Source organism: Sus scrofa, chromosome 4, assembly GCF_054392235.1.
Source record: "Sus scrofa isolate SSC_HxYL_T2T_F1_AM1 chromosome 4, Sscrofa_HxYL_maternal_Yorkshire_Landrace_v2.0, whole genome shotgun sequence".
NCBI lineage: Eukaryota > Metazoa > Chordata > Mammalia > Artiodactyla > Suidae > Sus > Sus scrofa.
Window position 1 is genome coordinate 88,001,887 of NC_139386.1, and position 12,956 is coordinate 88,014,842.

The 12,956-nt window shown below is 36.1% G+C and overlaps 2 protein-coding genes across 10 annotated transcripts in view; both read right to left on the bottom strand.

The window, feature by feature from the left end:
* RCSD1 (RCSD domain containing 1) overlaps positions 1 to 12,956 on the bottom strand; it is a 501,912-nt gene that overhangs the window by 321,565 nt on the left and 167,391 nt on the right. The gene's annotated exons all lie outside the window — the stretch shown is intronic.
* POU2F1 (POU class 2 homeobox 1) overlaps positions 1 to 12,956 on the bottom strand; it is a 180,200-nt gene that overhangs the window by 49,777 nt on the left and 117,467 nt on the right. For all 6 annotated transcript variants that reach the window (NM_214264.1, XM_005663132.4, XM_005663134.4 and 3 more), the window contains 1 exon segment: positions 334 to 434. In NM_214264.1, coding sequence (NP_999429.1) covers positions 334 to 434 — 101 coding nt within the window.

Here is a 12,956-nt window from a genome sequence, read left to right on the forward strand (position 1 = left end):
TTTGTAATTTACTGCTACTTTCAGTGAGCGACCACAGACCAAACTCACAAAAACAGTAATACGAATACACACACACACACACACACACACACACATATTTATACTGTTCATAACAAGGAATTCTTTTTTTCACACAGCTGTGGGATCAATAACTATACAGTCAACAAAGCTATACGATTCCATATTAACCATTCAGAATGACATGACTAGATGCTAGTAGTACTAGACTTTAATCAACTTAAAAAGTCCCACATTCTGAAATAACTTCCCCTGGCCCTAGCATTCCATGCCTCCATTTTTCACTCTCACTCATGGTTGAGCAGAACATTCTACCTGATGGAGATGTCCAAGGAAAGCCTGGGCCTGGGCTGTTGAAATTGCTCCTCCAACAGGCACAGGCTGCTTTTGAAAGTCCAGACCATTGGTTTGTGTGCCTAGAAAGCAAGCAAAATAATATAGCTATTAAAAACACAAAAACTGAAATAAAACACTACCCCCCCCCTTTTTTTTTACACAGGTTCCTTTTTAGTATAAGTATTCTTCTAAGTACCTCCAAGGAGGAGAATGGATTCAAAAGAAAGGAAATAGAGTAAAATGATTTCTCTACTAAAGGTAGGAATTCAGGACAAGTACATGAACACAGATAAAGTTTCCAAGAAACAAAAACAAAAAAATAAATAAAATATAAATAATGAATTATAATCATAATCTCATATTAGAGAGTTCAGAAGTAAAGGCAATGACTGGAGTAAATGGGGTCAGAAAAGCATGAAACCTAAGGTGGCTTTAGGAGGAGATTAACATCATTACCACTGTTATAAATAATGACAGACACAGAATTCCAAGGGGGTATCAAGGTTCTCTTCTAGTCTCTCCCTTCTGGATATTTGGCTTGGACAGAAGAAATTCGCAGGTGACTTTGCCAAGATCAAGATGGAGTTACTCTTAACTTATAATCCTTTTATCACAATCTCATGGTAAAAGCAATCATTTACAATACAAACAAAATGGTTTTACCTATATCTTCAATCCCAAAGTATAGACTGTTGTGTGTATCTAATTAGCAAATGCTTCGCTAATATTACAATTTTCTAAATGTTACACCAGTGCCTTTAACCACTTATGTTATAATCTTATGTTAGAATAGAATTAATTTATGGAAAGGCATGATACTGACATGATACCTAATACCCAGAAATATTTCCTACGGAATATAATACATTGTTTTCAAATTATTATATCCAGCATTATTTAGAAACAACCAGAATACCTTGTACTGAATAAAAGAGACCATGTGAATCTGCAAGAATCATCTGGTCATGTGAATGTGGTAATGAGCTTCCATTTCCTACCACCAGAATACCCCGTCTTCTTAGCCTCATCCCTCTGCATGTACACACACAGAGCAGACTAGTTAGAAAAGTACAAGCTACAGCCTTTAGGCAATATTCCTAAAAGTGTGCTTTTGCCATTATATACCCAAATTACTTCTAGAAATGTATCACTTGAATAAAACAACTAGGTAGGTCACATGACTCAACAGAGTTATTTAAAGTTTCTTTGAGATAGTTATTAAAAGAGTGTATATATTATTTCACCTCCTCAAAAATCTCAATGATGGTTCTCTTACAGTTTTTCCTAAAGTTTCCCACAGATAGGAAATAAAGAACTACTTATACACACACAGTTAATGAAATTAAAGGAGATACTTGTGTCAAGTAGTGAGAAACCAGTATGAAACAGAATTAAAGGTAACTAGAGTCACTTTCATAGGCCACATACAGAAGTTTCACTGTTTTAAAGTCATACATTTTGTCATTAGCTGCTGTCTCTATCTCAATGCAGGAAATCATTACTTATGTTAAGATTTTAAGATTGTCTACCATTAGGAAAACATGCTTAAAATATATTAAACAAATCAACAGGGCTAAAAGAAGGTAAGATTTTGAAAAACAGAGATAAGCACTTAGAGATTAACATATCACCAATTTAAGAAGTCTTCCAGAACCAAATATTTCACTCTCATGGAGACCATAAAAATTCCACACACTGGTTCCATTTTCAAGTTCTCATAAAAATGATAACAAGCTCCTTGTAAATCATACAGCACCATATAACACAAGACTGAATGATTTCTGGTATCCCTGGTACAAAGTCCACAGTGGCTGACAGGTAATACTATTTAAGTGCCCTGGCTCTGTCTTGGAGGGGAGGGTAGCATAAAGGCATGGTATCCAAAGCATGGTATGGTGAAAAGAATGCTTAGATAACAACTCAGACAAACATTAAGATGCGAAAGCAGGTTTTTGTGTTGTTGTTGCTGTTGTTTGTTTTTTTTTTTAAAGTAAGATGTTGAGGCTCCAATAAGAGGTGAAGGGTAGAAGTAGATATTACATATTACAGTCAAAACCAGATGCATGCCTGAGAAAAACTGAAACATCCAAAGGAGCAATCAGGGGAATTAAAAGTTTGGGGGAGAAGGCAATTTATGTAAGAAGATTAACATAAAATAAACAGAGTTTGAGAAACCCTAATAAAATATCTAAGAAAAGTGACCTAGAAGGAATTTAGAAATTACAGAGGCCAGAGCTAAAGAGTTTATAAGGTTGTCACTAGAACAGTATTACTGAGATAAAACTTTAGAAACATTGTATCTAACACCTCTGTATCTTATTGGTAAAGAAAGAGAGATGGAGGAATCTTAAGTGAATTGCTCAAGATATCACAGCTAGATAGTCGAAGAGTTAAGACAAGGAAGCAGTCCCTTAAATCTGCCTAATTCGCTCACAGAAAATGACAGTTGAAATTGGGAGTAAAAATGTCTATTAATTAATAATGGATATATGTATCGATCTTTCATAACTAAATGATGGGTTATGTTCTGATAAACTGTTCCTAGATTGAAAATATCATAAGTTAAAAATGTATTTAATACACCTAACATACAGGAACATCATAGCTTAGCCTGGCTTACCTTAAACATGCTCAGAACACATATCAGCCTATAGCTGGATGAAATCATCTAACACAAAACCTGTTTTATAATAAAATGAATATCTCATGCAATTTATTGAACACTGTATTGAAAGTGAAAACCAGAATGGCTGCATAGGTACACAATGGTTGTAAGTATATGGGTTGTTTCCTCTTGTGATGGGGAGCTGTGGCTGCTGCAGCCCAGCATCACACAAGAGTATCACGCTGTCCATCACTAGCCAAAGATCAAAATTCAAAATTCAAAGTATGGTTTCTACTGAATGCATATGGCTTCCACATCATTGTAAAGTTGAAAAATCTTAAGTTCAAACAATCATAGGTTCAGGACCTTCCATGAAGAAAAAAAGGTTGACGATAAGGGGGCACCTACATTGGGAGATGTAAAGACAAAGACTCAGAGAAAGCAGTGAGGAAATGGAAAAAAAAATTCCTCAAGACGAGGGTGCCTCAGGAGTCAGGAAAAAGAAAGCTGCAAGGATGGGGGTAGTTTAAGTGGTATCAAATGGTACAGAAAAGACAAGGCTCAAACACTGAGAAAAAAAGAAACATAAGGAGAACAGAAGAAAAGCATTAATAAAGATAAGATTAAAATTAATGAAATCGGGGAAAAACACACAATGGAAACATCAACTTGGTTCTTTCAAAAGAATCACATAACTTACAAACTTCTGGTAAGATAAAATAATAAAAGAGAAGGAGTAAATAATTTAATGAAAACAGAAAGCGTATACAATCAAAAAAAGTCACAAGAACTAAAAGAGGACATTTGAGCCGATAAAATTAAAACTTGGATAACTACCTAACTATAACTTATCAAGACTGACTCAAGAAGAAGAAGAAAAAAAAGAGTCCCACAGTATTTGAAGATATTAAATTAATAGACGAAAATCTTCACAAAAAGAAAATGAAAAGCCTAGACTATTTTACTTTGCTTGTTTCCAAAAATTCAAGGAAAAAATAATTCCAATCCTACAGTTTTTCCAGAGTGGGGTTAAAAAAAAGGAAATACTTCCTGGAGTTCCCACTGTGCCGCAATGTGTTAATGATCCAGCTTATCTCTGTGGTATTGCCGGTTTGATCCCTGGACTGGTCCACTGAGTTAAGGATCTAGTGTTGTTGCAGCGGTGGGGTAGGTCACAGATGTGGTTTGGATTTGATCCCTGGACTGGGAACTTCCATATGCTGTGGATGCAGCTGAAAAAGGGGTGGGGGGAAGAAACACTTCCTAACTCATTTTATGAGTTTAGCATAACCTTGATACCCAAACCTGACAAAGTATGAAAAAGAAAAAACACAAAAGCCATCTTTACTTATAAACATATGTGGACATATCCTAAATAATAACAATAAAAATAACCTAGCAAATTAAAATATTGTGACTAAGATGGATTTATTCCAGGAATGATTTGGGGCTAAAAGAAATTCATTCTTTGAAGGGGGAAAATCATACAATCATCTCAAAGCATGCAGAAAAACTCTTAGATGAAATCCAATATCCATTTATGATAAAAATTCTAGGTGTAGGAATAGAAAGAAGCTTCTCTAACTTGACAAAGAATAATATTAAATGCACTCACCTTAAGATTAAGAACAAGATAAGAGTGCTAGCTATTGGAAGGTTTAGCCAGAAAACGCGTCAAAAAAACAAGGTAAGTTAGAAAAAAGAAATAAAACTTTCTTCTTAATCTGATTATGAATATAGACTATCCCAAGGAATATAACAATTAGAATAAGAGAAGTTTAATAAGGATGCAGCACATAAAATCTATTTAAAAACTGCCTTTGTTATACACAAAACGAAAAAAAATGAAAAAAATTTTAAACAATTGTATTTGCAACACTTTGAAAATATAAAAGTCCTGGAAATCAATCTCTCAAACTAGCAAATCCTAGAAGTAGAAAATTATAAAACTTAATTGACAGGCTGATTCTAAAATTTCAATAGAAAGGCAAAGACCCAACATGCTTGTTAAAATGACAAAATGGAGGGACTTGCACTATCAAGATATCAGGACTCATCATAGAGCTAATAATTAGGACAGTGTGGTATTAGTGCAGGGATAAACAAACAGACCAGAATGGAAAGTCTGGAAATAAGGCCACACATATCTTAAGACACCTGAAATGTGAAAGAAGTGCTATTGCAGCTCAGTGAGCAAAGGATGCAGTTTTCAATATATAGATAACTAGGAGTTCCTGTTGTGGCACAGTGGTTAACGAATCCGACTAGGAACCATGAGGTTGCGGGTTCAATCCCTGGCCTCGCTCAGTGGGTCGACGATCCGGCGTTGCCGTAAGCTGTGGTGTAGGTCACAGATGTGGCTCGGATCCTGCATTGCTGTGGCTCTGGTGTAGGCCGGCGGCTACAGCTCCAATTAGACCCCTGGCCTGGGAATCTCTATATGCCGTGGGAGCGGCCCTAGAAAAGGCAAAAAGACAATAAATAGATAGATAGATAGATAACTAGGTGTTAATTTGGGGAAAAAATGAAATTTCAGAGATTGATTCACATCATACCAAAAAAAAAAAAAAAAAAAAAAAAAAAGGCAAGCAAAAGAAAAAAAAATTCAGGAGGATTAAAGACCTAAATGTGAAGTGTAAAACAATTACATTTTTGGAAGACAGCATAATCAAGTATCATTATAACTTTGGGGAAAGGGAAGGATTTCTTGATCATGACCCCAAAATTAAAAAGACATGAATTTAACTACTTTAAAATTAAAAGCTCTGTTCATCAAAGGACTATGTAAAATTAATGAAAAGGAGAAAATATTTGCAATACACATAAACGACAAAGGATTAGTAGTAAGAATATACAAAGAACTTCTATGAATCAATTTTTTAAAAAACCCAATAGAAAAATAAAGCAGGCAAAATAAATGAATAGGAATTTCACATAAGAAACATAAATGGCCCAAAAACACAAGAAAAGATGTTCAACTTCCTTGGGAACCAGGGAACTACAATAAAATCTCAGTGAGATACCATTTTACACTTGTTAGATTGGCTAAAATTATAAATCTGGTTACTATCAATTTTTGCTGAGATTGAGAAATTCACGTCTGTTGTTGGTAGCAGTATAAAAACCAGTTACTAACGCTTTGGAAAACTGGCTGTGGCTGGAAGTTTTGAGGAACACCGAAACAAGTTCAGCAATTACAGTATTAGGTAATTTCACACATACGCATCAAGAGGTAAGTACAAAATTATTTATGGTAGCAATGTTTGTAATGGCAAAAGCCTAAAAATAACCAAAATGTTCATCAATAATAGAATAGATGGAAAAATTGTGATGTATTTATATAATGGGATTATACCAGTGAAAATGAATTACAGATATATGTACCAACTTGGATGAACCTCAAAATCATAATGCTGAGCAAAAGAAACCAGTCATAGAATATACATATGGTGTGATTCAATTTATATAATGGAAACAGGTATATATAAGTAATATATTGTTTCAGGATAATAAATACATAAATGAAAAAATTGAAAGAAAAGCAACGTGACTACTAAATTCAGGATGATGGTTACCTTTGTGGTAAGAGAATGAAATATGATCAGAGTGGACCTACAGTGGCCTTCTGGGACATAGTAACTATTTCGTGACCAGAGTGGTACACATATGAGTGCTTAAACCATACATACATGTTTTTAAAGTTACTGCTTTTATATTAAAAGAGTAAAAAAAAAAAAAAAAAAGGACAATGACAAAAAAGTTGCAGTAAAGTTTTTGGGATGCATCCAGAGAGCAAGAAACAAAGAAAAAGGCAGGTGGTAATGAAGCCAAGGTGGTGAGTGGTACTCACTTATTCCAGTAAGTCTGGCAGTGGTGGGAGTGAAAGAGGATGGTAGTTCAAAGTGGTAGACAGGGTGGAAGGGAAGGTTTATAGGTTGATGAAACCTGAGTCTACTGAAAGACTGAGGAAAGACTCACAGGAAGGGATACATTGAAGATGTAAGAACCAGAAAGAGTTAACAGATGAGGTAGAAATCTGAAGAACACGAAAAGAGAATTAAGAGTGAGAAGTAGAGGATTTATAATAATGGAAAAGAAGGATATTCCTTTCTTAGATGGAAAAGAAAAGGAGAAGGTGGTGAAAACAAAAAATGTGATGTGATGAGGAGGGAGGTGATGGGGCTCAAATCAGCTACAACTTTCTTACTAATCAAAACATAGTCATTTTCAGAAAAGAGTAACAGCAAAACAGATGAGATAGAAAAGTTTTGGACAAGAGAAAGGATTTGAGAACATGTAATGAGGAATGTGACAAGGAATCATTAGAGGGGAATCCAAGGATACCAGTTACAGTGTAGGTCCAGCTGAGAGAGAGCTGAAATTTATACAGCATTAAAGAACTGGCAAATTCTCATCTCCTAGGGAGTTCTGTTTCTTTCTTCATAGCCAACAGTCAGGCATCAAATACACAAAGGTTTCCTCTCTTAATAAATAGTTCATACTTCCCCGATTTGCACAGGTTTCAGGCTTTTAAATTCCTTTCAGAGTCCAGCTCAAATGCTCCCTTCCTTTGTTCCCACCTCTCAAACCCAAAAGCTATCATCTATATTTACTAGTGCAACATAGTTAATACTGTTTCAACATTTTGTAGGAAAGAGATAAAAATGAGCTACAATACATACAAACACACTGTGCTAAGTGAAAGAAATGAGACTCAAAGAGTACATTTGTATGATTCCATTCATATGACATTTTAGAAAAGGCAAAACTGAAAGGAACCATTAAGAGAAATGAGTAAACTTCCTTGATTCACAAATGAGAAAAACAAAAAATATACAGAATCACTTCCAATGAAATAACTGAGCTGCATAGTAATTGAGCCAACTGAAGTTTAGACTTCCTTAACTCTCTTCTCATTGCTCTTTCTACTCTACCACTGTATGACCAAGGAGTCCAACTCCACATTGACTTATGAAGAATATTAACTAATTCACTGACCAGTGACTGAAGCCAAGGTCAGGCCCGTAAAGAGATAACAGATGATGAGATATAAGAATTCAGAAGCTTTGATTTCTACATCACAGCTTGTTACTCCAGCTATATTACTTTAAAATAAAATTTTTTAATGGATCAAATCAAATTTTACAGTTCATGAGAAATAATACCATAATGAATAAAGATAATATTTGGCAAAAAAAAGTCTCCAAAACATATCAAACACCAAATGTTAACAGTAGATACATTAATCTATGATTTTCAAATTTTCTACCATGAATATTACAATTAGTAATAACAACTTAAAATTTTATTCAGTTTCACTTTTCCTAAAATAAGCTTCCTTTCAATTTATCCTTCAATATTGACTCCAAAGCAATCATCTCCAGAGTGATCTGTCCCTTACAAAGGGCTGACTTCTGCTTTTTAAATTCTATCTAGGAGTGTCTTTATTTGGTAGAGGTAGGACAGCCTCATTTATCCTAATCCTGTTACCATTTCCCCATAAATGAGAATGGAAATCTATGCCCTATGAACATTTATTTTAAAATGTATAAATGGAGAATGAAATACACATAGTAGGGAAGGAAGGAGAGAGATAGGAAGAGAGGGATAAGAGTATGAAGAATGTGTCACAGAGAAAGCTAAGGTGACACTGCCACAATGGGATCAAAACGCAGATTCCCTCCACCACCTTCTTTATCTCTGAAAGTCTAGTTATGATTCAACCTCGAGCCTCCTCCTAAAGAATCTAATTTCTTTAGGAGGACTTCAAGGGTCAACCTAACTATAAATCATCTTTCCCCAATTGTAACTCCTATAGAACAACCGAGTTTTAAAGTAACGACATTCAATCCTTACTTAAGAGATAACATTAATATTTTCCAAACAGATCAACCCTTTGAGGCTTCAAAATTAAAACTTACGGTAATCTTACATTTTAATTCTTTCTTCAAGATCTAATTATATCTAATGGAAACTATGATACTTTAAAAAAAATTCTTTTTTCTAATGTAAGTGGCCTTGGATTTTTTTTTTTTTGCTAAATGCATGAGTTTGAGGGGTAGAACACGAACAAGAATAAAGTACTGTCGCTGGCCTCAAGCAAAGAGAGGCAAAATATGGTATTTGTTCTAAGGAAGGTACAAGGTGCTTTGAGAGCTCTAGTGTGGCTAAAAGGAAGAAAGGAGGTTTTAAAGGGGGTCTGAGGTTACAGAGTGAGGCCTGAACAACCAAGGCGAGAATGTGAAAATCAAATGGTTCAGATATACATATTTTATTACTACCTATTGATCACCTCATTATTACAAGACTTTTTGACTATAATATTGAGGGAGATGCAACAAAGACACTGTTGGGGGGGAATTCAGTTTCCAGCATTATTTCTTGAGGATAAATGAATGCATAATTGTTACTTTTTTTTTTTTTTCTTGCTCTTTAGGGCTGCACCCACGGCACACGGAGGTTCCCAGGCTAGGGGTCAAATCAGAGCTGTAGCCACTGGCCTGGGCCACAGCCACAGCAATGCCAGATCTGAACCACGTCTGCAACCTACACCACAGCTCACAGCAACACCAGATCCTTAACCCACTGAGCAAGGCCAGGGACCTAACCCGCAACCTCATGATTCCTCCTAGTTGGATTCGTTTCCGCTGAGCCACGATGGGAACTCCAGAATTGCTACTTTTTTTTTTTTTAAATTTCTAGGTGAAGTTTTTATATTAACTGATTTTTATTTTATTTCCATTATAGCTGGTTTACATTATTGTTACAAGAAAATAACAAGTATTAACAAGGAAGTGAGGAACCTGGAATCTTGTGCATTTATTGTAGAAATGTAAAATGGTTCAGGTGCTGTGGAAGAGTTTGGTGGTTCTTCAAAACAGTAAACATAGAATTACTTCATGACCCACCAATTCTACTGTAGGTATATACCCCATAGTACTGAAAACAGGTACTCAAACAAATCCTTAAACATGAATGTTCATAGCAGCAGTTTCACAATAACCAAAAAGTGGAAACAAACCAAATGTCTGTCAACAGATAACTGGATAAACAAATTGTGGTATATCCATACAATGGAATGTTATTTGGCCAAGGAATAAAGTACTGATGCATGCTATAAAATGGATGAACCTTTGAAGGAAGCCAGACACAAAAGGTCACATACTGTATGATTCCATTTATATGAAATCTCCAGAAAAAGTAAATGATGGCTGCCAGGGGCAGGGCAGAGGGGAAAATGGAGAGCAACCACTTAATGGGTATAAGATTTCCTTGTGGGATGATGAAACCATTTTAGAACTTGGAAGAAGTAATGGTTGCACAACACTATGAGTGTATTAAAAGCCACAGAATTGTTCACTTTTAATGGCTTAAGTGCATTTCACCTCAATTAAACAAAACCAAAAATGAATCCACAGCTGCTAGATAAATCTAACAATACAAATATTACTGCCTATAGCAAATAGTCTCACCTATCTAATGGGCCACTTATACTCTGCTACAGGCCAAGTAACAAGAGTTACCTCTAGTGACACTGTGTGTGAAAATAAGAGTAACGATTTCTTGAATGAGAGATTCTTGAAGATGGGGTTTGTGAAGACTACTTTTCATTACTAAGCAGCTGTATTTTAGATAACACCTACTATACTTTAATGAAAATTATTATATACTACTTCAATTAAACCCATACAATAAAGAAAATATATATATATATATCACAGATTTCTATTTGACAGTAAATTTAAGGCAAAGTAAAATTTAACAATTTCAGACGTTCTACAGGAAATAATGACAACATTTGTGCATGTCACTATATAACCTTGGCAAGCAAGCACAAACGCCAAAAGAAATTCATAGAAAGTTGGGCAACTGTGGGCCATAAACAATACAAGTAACAGCTAAAAGTTCTTCAAAGGAAACCTTGGCTCCTACTTGAGTGTGTGTGTGTGTGTGTGTGTGTGTGTTTGAGTGTGTGTAGATAGTTTCTTCATGTGTGTGTGGGTGTATGTGTATGTGTAGATAGTATCTTCCAAGCAAGTCATCATACAAATGGGAGAGATGTGGGACAATGGAAATCCAGAGAGAGAATTACTTATAGCTATAGAAAAATTCTACATTACTACAAAATTAGGTGCATAACCACAACTGGTGCTATCGATCATCCATGGGATGGATGAACATTATATATTTGCTAAAAATTTCCACTGCTATTGTATATTTGTCTTTTCCTAAGTAATGGTGTTTTTTTTTTTAAATGTAGATGACTGCATATCAGTGTTGCATGATAAGATTTCTATACATGGTTAATGTTTGTTAAGTCTATCTAGATAAAAGGTTCTAATGAAACAGATTTTTATTAGCTTTATTCTTTTTTTTTTTTTTTTTTTAATGGCCACACCTGTGGCATATGGAAGTTCCAGGCTAGACTCAATCAGAGCTAGAGCTAGGGTCTATGCCACAACCATGGCAACACTGGATCCAAGGTGCATTTTATGGCAATGATGGATCCTTAACCCACTGAGCCAGGCCAGGGATCTAACCCACATCCTTAACACTGGGTCCTTAACTTGCTGAGCCACGATGAGAACTCTTTTTTTTTTTTTTTTTTGGCGTTTTGCTATTTCTTGGGCCGCTCCCGGGGCATATGGAGGTTCCCAGGCTAGGGGTCCAATCGGAGCTGTAGCCACCGGCCTATGCCAGAGCCACAGCAACGCAGGATCCGAGCCGCGTCTGCAACCTACACCACAGCTCACGGCAACGCCAGATCGTTAACCCACTGAGCAAGGGCAGGGACCGAACCCGCAACCTCATGGTTCCTAGTCGGATTCGTTAATCACTGCGCCACGACGGGACTCCCAGAACTCTTTTTTAAAAATTATTTTTATTAAAGAACAGCTGATTTACAACGTTGTGCCAATTCCTGCTGTATAGCAAAGTGACTCTTACACACACACACACACACACTTGCGCATTCTTTTTAATGTTATTTTTCATTATAGTCTATTCCAAGAGATTGGATATAGTTCCCTGTGCTATACACTAGGACCTTATTGTCTATTCGTTCTAAATGTAATAGTTTGCATTTATTAACCTCAAATTCCCAGTCCATTCCACTCCATTCTCCTTCCCCAATAACAACCACAAGTCTGTTCTCCATGTCTGTGAGTCTGTTTCTGTTTTAGACAGATTCATTGTGCCATATTTTAGATTCCAAATATACGTGATATCACATGGTATTTGCCCTTCTCTTTCTGACTTACTTCATAAATCACTAATTGCATCCATGCTGCTAAAAATGGCATAATTCCATTCTTTTTATGGCTGAGTAGTATTCCATTGTATAGATGTACAAAATCTTTATCCAGTCACCTGTCAATGAATGTTGTTTCCATGTTCTCTTGGCTCTTGTGAACAGTATCACAATTTTTAAACTATAATTTTGTCCAGATATATGCCCAGGAGTGGAATTACTGGATCATATGGTAGTTCTATATTTAGTCTTCTGAGGAACCTCCATACTGTTTTCCATGGGTTGTACCAACTTACATTCCCACCAAAAGTGTAGAAGGGTAACCTTTCCTCCACACCCTCTCCAGCATTTGTTATTTGTAGACTTTATTAATGACGGCCATTCTGATCAGTGCGAGGAAGTATCTCAGTGCAGGGTTTTTTTTTGGTTTTTGTTTTTTTGGTCATTTTTGACTACCCTGCAGAATATGGAGCTCCCGGGCCAGGGATCAGATCGGAGCCACAGTCTCAACCTAAGCCACAGCTGCGGTACCACCAGGTCCCTAACCCCACTGTGCTGGACTGCGGATCAAACCTGCATCCCAGTGGCTCCCAACTCCCAAGACGCTGCTGATCCTGTTGTGCCACAGCAAGAGCTCCCTTATTGTAATTTTGACTTGGTATTTCTCTAATAACTAGTGATGCTGAGAATCTTTTCGCGGCCTTCTTTCTGGTCATCCATGTCTTCTGTGGAGCAATGTCTACTTAG